Here is a 15460-nt window from a genome sequence, read left to right on the forward strand (position 1 = left end):
AGTAAAATTTCTGGTGATACGTAAGGCAGGAAAAAAAAATATATGTAAAAAAATAAATAAAATGAAAGACTCAAATTTTCTGGGATTTAACGAATCGCAAGAGGGGGAGAAATTGTTGTTCCTCTCCGGTTACCGTCACCAACGCAAACCGAATTGTAAAAAATATAGATTTTTTTTTTAAATACACATATGATTTTTTTTATAGCAAATTTCCACAACAGACCCCAAAAATCAGAGATCACAAACCCGCATCTCTTTCCTTAATGTTGGGACTACAATTCCCTTCAAGCGCAGTCAGCCAGAGTGGGACTGCGGTTGATGGGAGTGGTAGTCAGACATCATTGCCTTCCGTGCGTTCAGCGTACTAAGGCTTTATATTGCTCTTGCAAAAGGGTTGCAGCATTAAATAGAAATGGGAAGGCACAGGAGAGCTGAATCAGGTGAGCCTTTATCTATTCTCAGCAGATGGTGTAGGTTGGGGCCACCCTCCGGCCCTACCACGTGCGCACACCTGCCTACAGGTACGCACGAGCCCCCGCCGCCACCTCCCCCCCTCCAATCATTAGCTGGCGGTCCTGCGCTGCTTTAGAACGCTGTACACGTCGTCCGCGCGACTGAGTCTCTCGAAGAAGGGGAGAAGGTCTAGGAGCTCGGTGTCCGTCATGTCGTCAAACCACGAAGCCACCGGCACCTGAGAACAAGAAGGAAGCGACAAGTAAAAAATTAATACATAGCTGCACAGCTCTGGTCCTCGAAGGCTGTATATGGGCCACAAATTATCATTTTTTGTTAATATCCCCACCTTTAGAAATTCATTAAATTATCTATTTTTGGGGGGCAGAGATACAGAGCGTTCCTGGCCTTTGTGCTCCTCGGGGGTTGGACATAAGTAGCTCTGGTTTAAAGTGACGGCGAACGCATTTAAACAATTACTTAGCTGTAATAATTACATTTAAAAAAAAAAACTTTTGAATGTTAGGAAACCAAAAAAATACAAACAAAAAAAACATAAAAAGAGCAGTTTGGCAGGAAAACGTTACAGTTGTTACTTTGTTGCTAGACCTGCCTGAAATATAACCAAACTATGTACAGATCGTCCCACGCAGCGTATCAATGGGAACATGGTTCGGGAAAAAGTATAAAAACACAGATTTTTATTTTATTGCACTTTAAAACTTTACTTAAAAAAAAAACAAAAAAAAACTGCAAACTCAGAGAGGACAGGATTATATTACTAAAAAAAAAAAAAAAAGAATATATATATATATATATATATATATATAATATATTCTAATCTAAAGCCATAAATATTACACGATTGGCCCGATATCCTTGGTATTTATATAATAGATTGATATCGTGTGATATCCCAGTGTACAGCGCCGCGGAATAGGATGGCGCTATATGAATCAGTAAATGGTTATTATAATATATAGAATATATTTCGTACAGCGTTGTCCGGATGGAAGATGTAGGACGCCGGGGAATTGTCGATGATTATGAGTTTGTTGAGGTCTCGCCCCAGCCGGCTCAGGTCCTTCACGTAGTTCCCCCGATGGAAGGCGCAGGACTCTCGGAAAAGTCGCGCCCTGAAGGCTCCCCATTTATCCAAGAGGTCAGCCACGGGGTCCGCGTACTATAACAGGAGAGGGGGGGCACGTTAACCACAAGGAGCAGGAAATAACCACCAGGAGAAATATTAACGGTTAAATACAGCTTTGCCCGTTTTCATGTTTTTTTAGCACCGTTGTGGTCTGGGTTACGATTTTCTCCCAGGCTGCTAAATAAACCTACTATGGCTTCCAAGGCTGATCCACAAAAGGAGGTTCAGGACTAACCTTGGCGAGGCTGGCCGTGAACAGCACGCACTCGAACATCTCTCCCATCCGCCTGAGGAACTCATCCACGTGGGGTCTCTTTAACACATACACCTGGGGCAGGTAGGGGGAAGACTGTCAGGTAAATGTCCAAATACAGCATTCCTATAGACTATGGGATTGGTTATTTAAAATAATCCTGACAATAATTGTAAAGTTTCTGAATCAAAATAAAAATTTAGCAGAATTTTTTTTTTTTTAACCAAGCCTTTCTATAATGAGCCAGACCACAATATGACATTAGGTGCCGTACGTCAAACTTTGTGATGGACTCCTGGACCTAAAACATTATCAATTAAAATAAATAAATATATATATATACACACAGTGTGGGTTACATACTACTAATACAAATTAATAATGATAAGTTTTATATTCTTTTAACTTTATTTTATTATTATTATTATTTTTAAATTTTTTTACCTTATATGGTCGGGTTTTCGTGGCGCTCGTGGCCGCCTCTGGACCCAAGTAATCGAGAATAGGCTGAAATCAGACAGCACAGCCTATCCTGGATTACTTGAACCCAGCGGCCGACCAGCCGGGACGTCGTCGGGATCCCGTTTTTCCGGCGAGAATATCAAACAAATGAATTATAATAATTTGGAAAAAAATATTTTATTGGGGGAGGGGGACAGAGAAACTACCCCAAAAACCCTAAACCAGGAGGAGAGAAAAAAAAATACCTGATGAACTGTTCCCTCGATCTCTACAGGAATGATGAAGTCGGCGTTGTTAACCGGCTGCAAAAATAAAAGTAGACGCGATACAAACGATGAGCGAAAAATCAAATATTAAGCAGTCACTTGGTTTAATTTTCATAGAACCCTGTGATACCCTCATACCTCCTAGAGAGGGGTGTCGAGGGGGGACGAGAGAGGGGCGTCGAGGGGGGACAAGAGAGGGGCGCCAGGGGTTTTGGGCCCAAAATAGGAATAATAGGAAAGTACCATAATGTGTGTAAAATGCAAAATAAAAATATGCTGGGTCCTCGTTTTCTATGGAAATTAGATCAGTGATTTTAATTCCAGCCCTACTTGCCCCCCCCCATCATATTCAGCTTTCAGGTTGCCTGGCAACAGCACACAACCATAACCCACCTTGAATGAGCTATGTACTAAGGTTTCATCCAAGTCGATGACCACACAGATCTTCCCCGCGTCCCGCGGTTTCACCTCCGAGAGAAGATACTTAACAGACGCCTGAGGAGCAAAGAACGAGAGGCCGATTTATTTATATAAATATAAAAAAGGCCGGGAATGGGATACAGCCTTCGTATTTTTAGTGGAGCGCCGAGACAATGGAAGCATTTAGTGTAATCACAATGATTCAGTGATTCAGATTATAAAAGAGTTTTTTAAATCCATGTTATTGTATTAGTGACGAGCAGCTGGTGCAGTACACTCAAACACCACAAGGGGGCAGCAGATCCACATCAACCCGGATAATCTCTTAAACCAATTATTTGCTTATTTACAGCCAAACACCCCGGTGAGTGGCAAAGTTAATCACCTCTCAGACTGGGAATTTAATACAATTTTACCCCATTTACTGAGCCGCAAACTCTTCAGATAATAAAGGAAAACTTCTATGCTACGGAATCTATCAACACATCATTTCCGACGCTGGTCTCTTAAAGGGTTAAACATTAAATTTAAACAAAAATGCAGTTATTTCCTAGAATGAGTCCAATGAATAATAAAGTAAAAAATATTATATATATTATATATTTATTTATTTTTGTGATATTTTGTTTGTTACTGCTGTAAACATTGTGGCATAACAATGGGGGAAGGGGTGGAAAAAGCATCAGTGCTACAAGTCACAAGGGGTAGGTCTGCATGGTGGAACAGCCTGGAGTTTGGTAAATAAAGGGTAATCATATAATGTCACAGACGCGAGCAAATGTTTTCATTCCCGTTTTATATCAGGGAGGGCAAAAGCAAAAAAAAATTTAATAAAAACAAAAAAATAGAATTAAAGTGTAATAAATGTAAAAAAAAATTATTTATTGGACAAAGACGACACAAACGATACACCTTTCTGCAGCCCGTGTTATACGAGGGCATCGTCCTGGGAAGTGTCGGACACGGAGGGTCCTTTAAGAATGACGCCGACAGTCCGCCTACCTTGGGGAGCGAGCCGTTCTCCTCCGCCACGAGGGGGGCGTTATTGTTGACCGGTAGCGGCTCGGCATCTTCGTGACACAGGCAGCAGAAGAGCGAGTGGAAGATGCTGCGGCTCCGGGGTTTCTTGCTAGAGGAGTTCTGAGCACCTGCAGGGAGGGCGAGAGGAGACGGCTTAGTTTAACGCGCCAGGTCCGCTATATATTAATGTATATATTCCAAGAGTAGCCGTTCTATGCTTTCCGGCCTCATTTATTTTCACGGTGAATTTGTTCCCCTTTTTAAGGGGGGGAAATAACCTACATGGCGTATTATCAAAGACCCGATGAAGGGGGGAAGTCGTTTTTACGAGATGTGACAAAAAAATGAAATTAAACCCGAAATATTTACGTGCAGTAATAGAAGTGATGGGAGTACAGGCAGTGATGGGAGTACAGGCAGAGTACACGCGTCTCCGTGACCCCCGGGGCCCTCAGCGGGATTGCCGTATTCTTTAGAGATTATACAGGATCGCTGCACCGTAATCCTTACTCTGTTAACAAGCTTTATTTTAATCAGCAGCGCGCGCTTTGCTGCTCCCAGATCACTCTCAAGCCGACAGCCAGATGCCAAACAATTATACAAACTGACGAGCAACGTTCCGAATCAATTATCTCCCCATCTACATGCCAGCGATGCCCCCCCCCCCCGGGCAACACCAGGCATCGCCAACCCATCCATTCCGAACATTAATTACCAACCTAGCTACAAATGGAATATCTTCATAGGCCTTTTATCACTCCCATCACTCCTGTGACACACCGACACTCAGTGATACACTATACTCCTCCACGGCTCGTCTCAAACTACCGCAGCTTCTATGCAGCAATCGCCAGACTTCTACCCAAATCCTCTGCAGCAGCGAAGCCACAGAGGTAGATCTGAGCAGCAGTTTAAAGCGGAGGACGGCGGCAGGTGAGACGATCGGTGAGCTAGGAGTCTCAAGGGGAATTTTCCTGGATTAGGGCTACTACAGAGTGTTATAAAAACCGAGCATGCGCGATAAACATCAAATCTGTAAGGAAGGCAACAAAAGAGAGAAGACAACTTCTGCAATAACAGAGGATTAGGTGAAAATGCATTCAGGGCGCATGCGTGCGCAGGAGAGAAAATGCGATAAAGTTGCTGGAATTTTGGGTGGGGATGAGTCCCTTTAAGGTCCCCGAGTTCAACCTCAGTCCAGGGGCACTCGAGCAGAAACTTCACAACAAATCCTCCCCTCCCAAGAATGCTGTTGCAACATTAGTTACTGCCGTAACCCATTCACTGCCAGGGGGGCCAGTACAGCAACATCTCTGGAGACCGATGAGGCACAAGGCTAGGGTGACCACACCGGCTGCTTTTATATGGACACTTATACATTTCACATGTTACTGAGCAGAACTAGAAGTTCAGAGGCTTAGATGGAATGGAAGGAAGTTTTACTTTACTGAGAGGGTGGTAGATAAGTGGAACAGCCTCCCAGCGGAAGGGGTAGAGGGTAATACAGTGAGGGTATTAAACCTGCATGGGATAGACATATGGCTCCTGGATCTAAGACGAGACCAACGACTGATTAAGTGTCAAGAATCATATTAAACTCCAGACCAAGTTGCTACAGAATAGCGACTTGGAACAAAAAACATCAAATATGAGAATATTTCAGCATCATCCCTCGCCATTTGCCCCAACCAGCTCTCCTTTTGCCCCATTTATTGCCCTCTCTGTAGCTACGGCCCCCATGATGCCGTGCAGCTGGGACAGGAACGGGAACTAGCTGAGCCCCTTGTTCTGGAGCCGATATCCGTTCCCCGCAGCTCTGCCAGAATACACACAGAGAAGGGGATATGACCCCGAGGAAGGGCTCCGGAATATTAAACAGATCCTCTCTCTGGCTTAGAACAATTGCTTATGTCTCTGGAATCACAGGGCAGTTATCTACGTTGGGGCAACAGATGCCTGACTTTAACCCCGTCACTGCCCAAAAAAGCTACAACCTACTGCTAAACTTTTCTGATCTCACAGACGAGCGCAAGCGGTCAGCGACCAATCAGGAATTTACATCTGCAGCTATTAAAAAGGGACAGTAAAGCCCAATCTGTTCTCTTTCGGGGGCCAGTGAGACACCCAGCTTGTTTATTTGCCGTTCCCCACTTACAGGTATTGGGACCCTCATATTTGCATCGGTACCCTTAACCCTATCGCTGCTCTATTGTTAAGTTGCCGATTGCTGTTTAATGGTTCAGGCCCCATTTTAAAGGTGTGGGTAGGGAGAGAAGAAATGGCTGAGAACGCTGGCTCTGCCACAGATCTCAGCTTCGGATTGGGAAACTGAAAAATTAAAACATTTGCAGAATAATTACATAAATAGTAAAGCAAAAAAACACAAGCTAAAGGTATTTTAACGAATCAATTTACACTGTTATGCTACAGCTGTAATGGTGACATCAGATACATCTGCCCGGGGGGCAAATAAATGGGGTAAATGTATAAAGACAGTTCCAAAAAGGGATCACCCCTCCTAGTGACACCACTGTACAAGACCCCCCCCCAAGAGCTTAAAACATAAAATATACTGTTTATGGCTTTTTTTTGCTGGGCTGGTTACAAAATTGCTTGCGCATTTGTCCCCCCCCCCCCCATTTTTGCGCCTAACATTCCTTTTCAAATTGCCCCCCCCCCCCCGACTTCTGTCTAAGTGAGAATCAGGTGTAGTTTTACCCCACAGGCCAAGCGCTCGGTTACCGGGGAGACAAGTAGGAGACGTCACTTAAAACTAATTATTAATTACTTTTGTATAAAAAAAAAAATTATATACCCCACATATTTCCGCAGGTTAACAAAAAGCTTCGATTTCCCGGCAGCAGAACGTCAAACGTTACAAAGTAACAGATATGTTTGTAAACAGCGCTGAATGGGAAACAGTGTAGCATTTTCTTGACAAAGCTTTATTGTACAGCGCATTCTGTAACAAAAACACGGAGCAGCGCAGAGAGCAGTCGGTGGCCTTCACTACAGGTTGTAAAACCTAATAAAATGCGATAAAGTAACAGGACATGAGACGTTGACACGTTTACGGAGCAAACAGCTGCGGGAGGAGATTCTGCGGCTTTGTAGCTCTAACGAGGCGTTTACTGACATCCCGCGGCTTCATAACTAAGGAGCGGCAGCTACAGCGAGATGTAAGGGCACCCGGGGCAGGCAGAAGACATGCGCGGCTGAAGACTCAGGTCTACTAGACGGTCGTATGGTCGGAAAGCAGAATGTTGGTGCAATAAAGAGACACTTTAATGCATATGATAGCTGAGCGCCCCCTTTAATGGTTTAACCCCTTCTCCTCTGAAATGCATGGAGAGTTTCATCAGAATGCCCTCCCCGACGCATTCCACCGCTGCGTGGACGTTCCAGGGGGTCTAAGGAGACCACCCGCCTGCATGCGCAGAAAGCACTCCCACTGGTTTCAAATGGAGCGCTTTCCTGCCACTGATTGGCTGATTTAAGCAGCCAAACTGGTGTGAAAATCAGACCATGGAGGGGGAGCTGCAGCTTCTCCTAAAGACAGGTGGTGCTCTTTCTTACAGCCAAAGAACCCATAAAGAAAGTACTTAGAAGCTGCATCGTCCATCGGGGAGGCTGCACGATGAAGCGCCCCGAAGACTCGCCGTGCGCTGCAGAGTATTTCGATGCGAAACGCTCTGCACTGCCTCTGACTCGATGGCCCACTAGCCCCCATGCTCCGGGATAGGAAACGGAGATATACATATAAACTGAAGTGCCTGAACCGGAGGACACCGCCGCGCCCCTGCATGGGGGGGCTCGGTATCCCACTCCACTCCAGACGTGGGGCCCCACTCCACACACAGCAGCCGTTATACACGCAGGGTTTGCGCGTATACATCACTGTGATCTGCTGCCGGCCCTCGCGGTCACCAAAAGTGCAATCATTTGTAATCATCTGATTTTATTTACATTTGGGGGGGGGGGGTTATCTGTTGGACTTTGCCTCTCATCATGATCACCAGGTCTCCATGGCGACTGCTCCATATTTACAACTTTACCCCAGAATTGTACTATATACATAACCCAACACAGACAAGAAAATACCCGGATAGTGGCCATGAATTCCAACACTGTTTCAGCAAACCACCTCTATCGGGAGGCTTCTCTTTTCATCTCCCACTCCTTTAGTAAAAGTGTGACTTCGCTTCACACCATCATCACTATTTCAAAACTACAATAAATACTTATTATGATCCGTAGCTTAGAAATCTAGAAAATGGTCAAACGTCCGGCCAGCGCACCAATACTCAAGGAATAAATACTACAGACACAAACCCTTAACGAAGAAGTACCTGCTAAGGATTGTGGGAGTTGTTGTCTAATCACAGTTTGTATCACTACCCTGCATTAATACATATAGAATCTGCCCTGTCTGGTCGCCCGTTTCTCCTGCTGTAACGACTCAAACCTTAATCAGTTGTTGGTCTCGTCTTAAATTCAGGAGCCGTATGTCTATCCCATGCATGTTTAATACCCTCACTGTATTATCCTCTACCACTTCTGCTGGGAGGCCGTTCTAATCTACTACTCTCTCAGTAAAACAACCTGGCGTACGCCCAGAGTAGGGGTCACTACTAGTTGACCAGCAGCTGTTGGCAACAAAGTGACATCCAGAACAACGGGGAAAATGTGACAGGTCTGAAAAACCCTGAAAACATCACAATATGCCGAGGCAGCAAAAACAATAAATCTAATTTACCAGATACCGCATGTTTAGGGTTAAATTAGGGCTGATTAGTATGGCAACTGTCAAATTAGAATGAAAGGGTTAAAACGACGGCAGATCAGCTGGAATCAGAAATGGGATCGCTTGATCCAGAACAGGATCCATTAAAGTTGGGTTTTAACCCTTAAAAGGTCTTTCCATTGCAAAAACGAGGTGCGTTTCTATCACACCTTCGTAACTCTTTCCAATGATCTCAGTTCAGCCAGGGATACCACCAAGAGGCAGCAAAACATTTGGGGGTTTAGCGAATGCTGCTTACGCTGCGACAGCGATGGGACCCCTCCACACCTGAACATTACAGAGATCAGCCGCGGACCCCACCTTCTAGATTGTAAGCTCCTTGAACAAGACTCTCCTCGCCTTTTTTGTTTCTGTCCAAATTGTTATGAGAAGCACTACTTTTTAAATTATTATTACGGTAATTGCTTTATATAGTGCCAACAAATTCCATAGCGCTGTACAATGGGTAGACAGGACATAACAAGTAGTATGTAACATAACTATATGATTTACAGAAATAACAAGTGAGGAGGGCCCTGAGCAAAGGAGCTTACACTCTCCTGTTTACCCGTTTGTACAGCGCTGCAGAGTATGATGGCGCTGTATAAATCAACGAATAACAGCAGGGAGTTCCAGAATTTTCCTTCCCTTACAGAGGCTCAGGACTTTCCGACTTCATAAAAATCTAGAAATACAGAGCAGTAAAAAAAAACAAAACAACAAAGAACAAAATACTTTCAAGACCAAATGCAGCGTTAGAGTAACCATTTCCGGTACACAGGGACAGGACATGATTTATGCTGGGAACCAATAATTGACAGGTGACACAAAAGCAGGCACGGACAGGTGGCTGCCATGGAAACAAGAGAATCCTTCTGAAAAAGTTATGTGTTGTTTTTATGTCTTTCATGGGAAACAATAAAATGACAGGTGTGTGAAGGGCTATTTGCTTAGCACACTAGAGAGACCAATTACAAAGAACAGATTGGCCCCATTCGGCCCCCGTCTAGTCGCCTGTTTTTCCTGCTGTAAAGACTCAAACCTTAATGAGTCTTTGTTTAAATCCCCTCTACCACTTCTTTTGGGAGACTGTTCCACTTATCTACCACCATCTCAGTAACGTAATGCTTCCTTGGTGTTTTGTCTAAGTAGAGCAGCGCCACTAAATAAAGACATCATAGCTTCTGCTGCTCAAAGGGTTAAAAAATGTCCACCTTAAGGAGCAGATATAATTTTGACACTTTCAGGAACTCCAGTAATAACAACAACAATAATAATAACAATAACAACAACAATAATAACAATAACAACAACAATAATACCAAAAATAAACAGAACGCTGTAACATTTTAATAAATTGTATTCTGCAGCAATTACAAAAATAATTACCGGTTACTCCCAACTAACATTATAATTACAATATAAAAATGGAAAAAAAGAGAAGTTATAAACTTAACCCTTTACATGCCAGAAGTGTTCCTATCCCGAACTGTCATTTAAAACGGTAACCAGATTGCGGCCAACTACTGTAAAAAAAAAAATATCATACACTTTAACCCTTCACACCACCAGAGCCGAGTGTGAAGGCATTTAAGCAGAGAGGCAGTAAAATGGGGCCCCGGGGGGTAAAGAATGAGCCTCTATAACCACATGGGGGGGGGGGGGGGTACTGTGACATATTTCTAATGTGCCCCGCCCCCTTCTTACAGGCTCCATAAGAAATCTGTCAGTTGCCACTTTACTAGCCACCTGATTCCTTTACCATATTAACCCTTTCGCTGCCGGGAGGCGTCATTAAACCACCCACAATATAGTGTGGAAGGCACTGCAATCTATGGTTTCAGATCCCGGTTAGGGGCATTAAGGATCAGGGGTTAGCAGGGCAAGTTGCAATGCCCCAGCAGCTGGAAATCCCCCAACAAATGATCCCAGTAATCTGCTTGATCCCAGTAATCTGCCTGATCCCTTAAACACACCATGCAGGGAGGGGGGTGTTCGCATGCAAATCTGAGGATAACATGACATCAACATGTCACTTGCCATGTGCAGACTGTGTGCCCAAGACTTGGGGGGCTGGGAGTCCACCCCATGTTGCCCCCTCACCTTTCTCTTGCAAGGGAGAGTTCACATCTTCTCGGCTGACCTGGGTGAATATGGACGGATTGTCCATCACACCTCCCCAGAGCTCGAATCTCCTCCTGCCAGCACTTTCACTTCTTCCTCCCTCTGGCTTTGGGGTGAGATGAACAAATAAGGAAAAAAAATGGAGAAGGGGAGAGGATGGAGGGCATGGGAGACCGATGGGGGGCAGAGAAAAAAACGACAGGAGGGAAAGAGGGGAAAACAAAAAAAGAAAAAAAAGGGGAGATTGCTGGAAACTTTGTTACAACATGGAGTTCCTCTGCTCACAATCTCTGATACAAACATGGAACCCAGGGGCGGTTTCAAGGAGCCCCATTAAAGCGGCGATACCTCCTGCTCCCTCTAGGGGCCGCTCACTCCCCTCTCTCACACACACGGCTGTTAGGGCTCAACGTTTAACACATTCAGTGCCAGGATCTATCGATATGCATTCTCATTCAATTTAGTGAAGAACGATTATTACAGAAATGATAATGTGGAGAATATAAAAAAATAAAAAAAGTGTAGGAATTGGAAAAAATGGGAGGAGTTATATGCAAGAGTAAGTAGGGCAATCATTAAGCCAATTTAGCTGTAAAATATGGTGCAATAGGTTGATTCTGAGAAAAGTCAAACACTAACCGTTTCAGAGCCAATCACATAAATTCTATTGCGGCGAATATTGATTTCAAAATTATTATAATTGGACAACATTCAATTTAATTAAATCACATTATAGATGTGTCATATTAATGGTTTGAGAGCAGTTTTTTGACGCAGGAGCATCACACTTGAGTACCCCAAAAGTGTTCATATTTTGGAGAATTATTCCTTCTCTGTGCCCCTCTTTCCTCCCCTGTTGCCCCTCTTTCCTCCCATACCACTCTTTCCTCCCCTGATGCCCTTCTTTCCTCCTCAATGACCATCTATCTTCCCCTGGTGCCCCTCTTTCCTCCCCCGTTGCCCCTCTTTTCTAGGAGGTCAGAATGTTTGCTGGGTATGAGGGGATCACAGGGTTCTACAGCCCTAAAAGCCCCGATAATGTGTATAGAAACAGCAGAAACGGGGTAAATAAACCCCATTATTCTTCTTCTAAATGTTACACAAATACCCAGCGATAGGACACAAAAGCCACAGAAAAACACTGGGTAAAGCCTTGGCCACGCCTCTAACCACACCCCTAAAACAAAAGTGCCCCTCTGGGGCCATTTAATAAAGCGTGATAGTGTTTCGTATCTATGCTTGTTCAGTGCTGTCATCTGGGTTAATAAATGAGTCATTAGTATTCAAAAATATGATTTTATCCCCGTGAGACTATTCATTTAACCCATTGTGTGTCACAGCGGTAAGGATCCCCAGGCAAAGGCTAAAAAAGGGTTCTTTTTTGGGGGGGTTTCATAAAAGCATTTTGCATTATCTATTTCACTGCCTGCACAGCCCAGTGCAAAAAAAAAGCTTGATAATTTGGTTATAATACAGATTACGGACCCACTAATCTAACGCTTTTGCAAATGCCCGCCATTGTGGCAAAAGCCCTGTAAAAATTATTCCGCCCCGTGGAATGTCCCACAGAAATAAAATAACCTTTCCACGGATGGCTTTTCAGGAAAAGTCATGTATATCCCTACATTAACAATCTGATTTTTACACTTGCAGGAATCGCAGCAAACCTGGCTAAAAACCTAACGTTTCCATGGTAACTCCCGCAAGGGCATTCTTTAACTTTTTCCTCTGGTTTTACAGTTCTGTGGGTGAATTTCTGATTATCTGAACATTTAATAAGTCCTTTATTACACGGTAACCAGCCAATCAATGCTAATAACTCGCTTTAAACACATAAATCCATAAATCGTGTGCCTTGTGACAGCTGCTGCGGAACCTCTTAGAAGAGCAAACAGAACCTTCTGGTTTGCTGAATGGTTAAAACTGATCGAATAAACCGATCAAAGTCTCATCGGACTCTTTGGCTGCCTGAGGATCTTGGGATTTGTAGCCCACTGCCACACGCGTTTTCGCAGCAGTGGACTAAGGGTGTTTTACGAAAGTGAATCTGGTGCAAAGTTTGAAACTGGTGCCATCGCTATAGTAACCGGTAACATGACATTTTTTGAAAGCCCGCAGATTCTATAGTGCTGTTACAGTACGGGAGGACCAAGAAGAGACCCCTGCTCATGGGACACCTAAAAGGTTATGTTGTTATGGTGATAAGACCACTTTTTTGCTGGAATTATGGGAGTTGTAGTCCACATGCGTAATTAATTACTGATAGTGTTCATTAAAATGCGGCAGCCAGTTGTACTGAAATTACGGGGATAAAAAAAAAAACCAGTCTATAAAAGTGGGACAGCACCCAAAATATTGCCCTTTTAAGAACACTGACATTCTTCACACAAACAAGTAAAGGGGGCTGATGTAATGCTCAGGGTCTCAGTGACCAGGTGGGGTGCACTCTCACTCAGGGGTCCTAGAGGAGGGCACCCAGGGGCCCCAGGAGCCTCCAGGGAGAGGTCTTTGCTGTATTTTAGGAGAGCTTGGCTGTGGGGAGCCTTGAAACTGCTCAGGGACCGTCTGCAAAGTACAAAGCTCCAGTTGAGGTGTGGGGCGGCAGCAAAGGCAGCCAGGGCAGTGTGGGTGCATGGTGTGTGAGGGCGAGGGGAGCCGGGGCCCCTCCTGAGGCCTCTGCACTGACAGGTCCCTGGCGCCTGCCTGCCAAACAGTGCAACTCCAAACCCAGGGAGCGTCAGCAAATTGCCCACACCCCCTGAGTCCCGCAACGCTTGGGGTTCAGTATGCCCCTGGGCCCTCGCTGCTTACTGGCCAGGGCTACTTCTTAAGCACCAACATATTCCACAGCGCTGTACAATTTAAATATGGGGTGGTTAACAAGTGCCATAAAAATATTCTCTTACATATACAGACACGGGAAATTTGTCACCTATACAAAGTTTGTGGCAGGAACGATGGGCTTTTGATGGCCCTGCTCATGATTTTACATTCAGGGCCATGTGCAGAGCCTCTAGGGGCCACAGGGCAGCCCCGATGTTATGGAAAAGATAACGCACTTTTATTTTTAATTCTTGACTTTAAATTCTTTAAAAAATCTCCCAAAAATCTGATTTTTATAGGGACACATCCTGAAATTGTCACTTTGTAAGCTGCCGGTGCTCTGCAGAAAGGCCAGATGTTTACGTTGGAAAATCCTTACAAATCTCCCCGGATTCTAACAAAGTTCCTAGAAATGCCTCCTCTTAAAGGAAATGAAACCTCAAAAGTCTCCGTTGATTGTGGTCGGCTTTGTACATCTGCATCCAAACAATATGAACACTTTCTATACAGTATTAACCCATCAGGCCCCTGGAAGCATTTTATTTTGTCTTGTAATACCTCCTAATCTCAATTTTTTTAAAGTTTTTAACATTTTTGTAAAAAGTTTTCACCCTGACTCGATCCCTTTAATTTTTCTTGCCTAAGATGAGTTTGCTGTGAATGTACAGGTCCCTCTAATTTAAATGCCGTTCATGAATAATCATCAGAGGGCTGTCAGCGCCTGAAAACTATCCTGTTAATTGTTCATCTCTGAGGGAGAGAGAGACGCAGGCAAGCTGGTTAGAGGCTAAGATGGCTCAGGCAAGCTGTTTGGGGGCTAATATGGCACTGAGAAGCTGTTTGGGGACGAACCCGTCAATATAGGACATGCTGCTTAGTAAAGTCGGCAGAGCCCAGGCCACCGGGATCCCTGCGGTTTCTAGTTATGCCCGTTTGCTCGTCTCTTTTTAAAGGGACCCTCAGTCTGTCATATGATAGCTGAGCGGACCCTTTAAATTCCTGCGCTATCCCCCCATGCAATCTGTGCTGACCTGTAATGTTTGAATGACAGGGAACCCTTACTCATCCCCACACTCACCATGTCCAGAAGAAGCCACGTGGATACAAAGATCCAGGAGCAGTGTGGGAAGGTGTACTTTTTTGTGCTTCTACCTCCTGACTCATCTGATTTTACTGATTTTACTGATTTTACTTTAGCCATAAGTTTTATTACTTTTAGGTTGACCCTCAAGCTTATAAATTGCCCAGATTTGTTAATCGCCCCTTTTGAGTCAAACTACAAAGCTAAAATTCGACACTCTTCATCAAACTACCTGTTAGTGGTAAAATACTCATGTGAGAATAATAATAGTAATAATAATAATTTATCAGTAAATTAATGACAACCAAAAATTATTTAATGTGTGTTGTCATTTTGCACTGGATTTATGGAATATATTATTATTATTATTATTATTATTATTATTATTCATTTTATATAATTGACAGTTAATAGCTTTTAAAAAAGGTATTTTTCATCCCCTAGAAATAGACAGTGTTTTTATTTGTATTTTTTCGACACGCTGTCCTCCTCCTCTTGTCTGGGTTTCTAACCGCTTAGTGTTTGAAGGTAAGAGTTTGGGTTTTTCTGGGTAAAAAGGAAATGTTGGCTTCCGTTATCCCACCAAATTCTGAAAACCGGTCGCCGGAGATCATCGGTTCTTGCG

General features: G+C 44.0%; 1 protein-coding gene across 4 annotated transcripts; it reads right to left on the reverse strand.

Moving 5' to 3' along the window:
• Positions 1–562: 562 nt before the first annotated feature.
• LOC149281278 (carboxy-terminal domain RNA polymerase II polypeptide A small phosphatase 1-like) lies at positions 563–10977 on the reverse strand. Of its 4 annotated transcripts, none has more exons than XM_089499449.1 (7): positions 10911–10977; positions 4007–4152; positions 2978–3079; positions 2564–2620; positions 1839–1931; positions 1451–1636; positions 563–691 (listed from the first exon to the last, which is right to left on the reverse strand). In XM_089499449.1, the coding sequence occupies exons 1-7, from the start codon at positions 10975–10977 to the stop codon at positions 563–565; spliced, it is 780 nt and encodes a 259-aa protein (XP_089355575.1). The 4 variants fall into 4 exon arrangements, with proteins under 4 accessions (XP_089355575.1, XP_089355574.1, XP_089355578.1 ...); XM_089499448.1 differs by having other exon boundaries at positions 1839–1952; XM_089499452.1 differs by lacking the exon at positions 2978–3079.
• Between the last annotated feature and the right edge of the window lie 4483 nt (positions 10978–15460).

Source organism: Sceloporus occidentalis, unplaced genomic scaffold (assembly GCF_023333645.1).
Source record: "Sceloporus occidentalis isolate IW3139 unplaced genomic scaffold, rSceOcc1.0.p SCAF_136, whole genome shotgun sequence".
In the NCBI taxonomy this organism is placed as follows: Eukaryota; Metazoa; Chordata; class Lepidosauria; order Squamata; family Phrynosomatidae; genus Sceloporus; species Sceloporus occidentalis.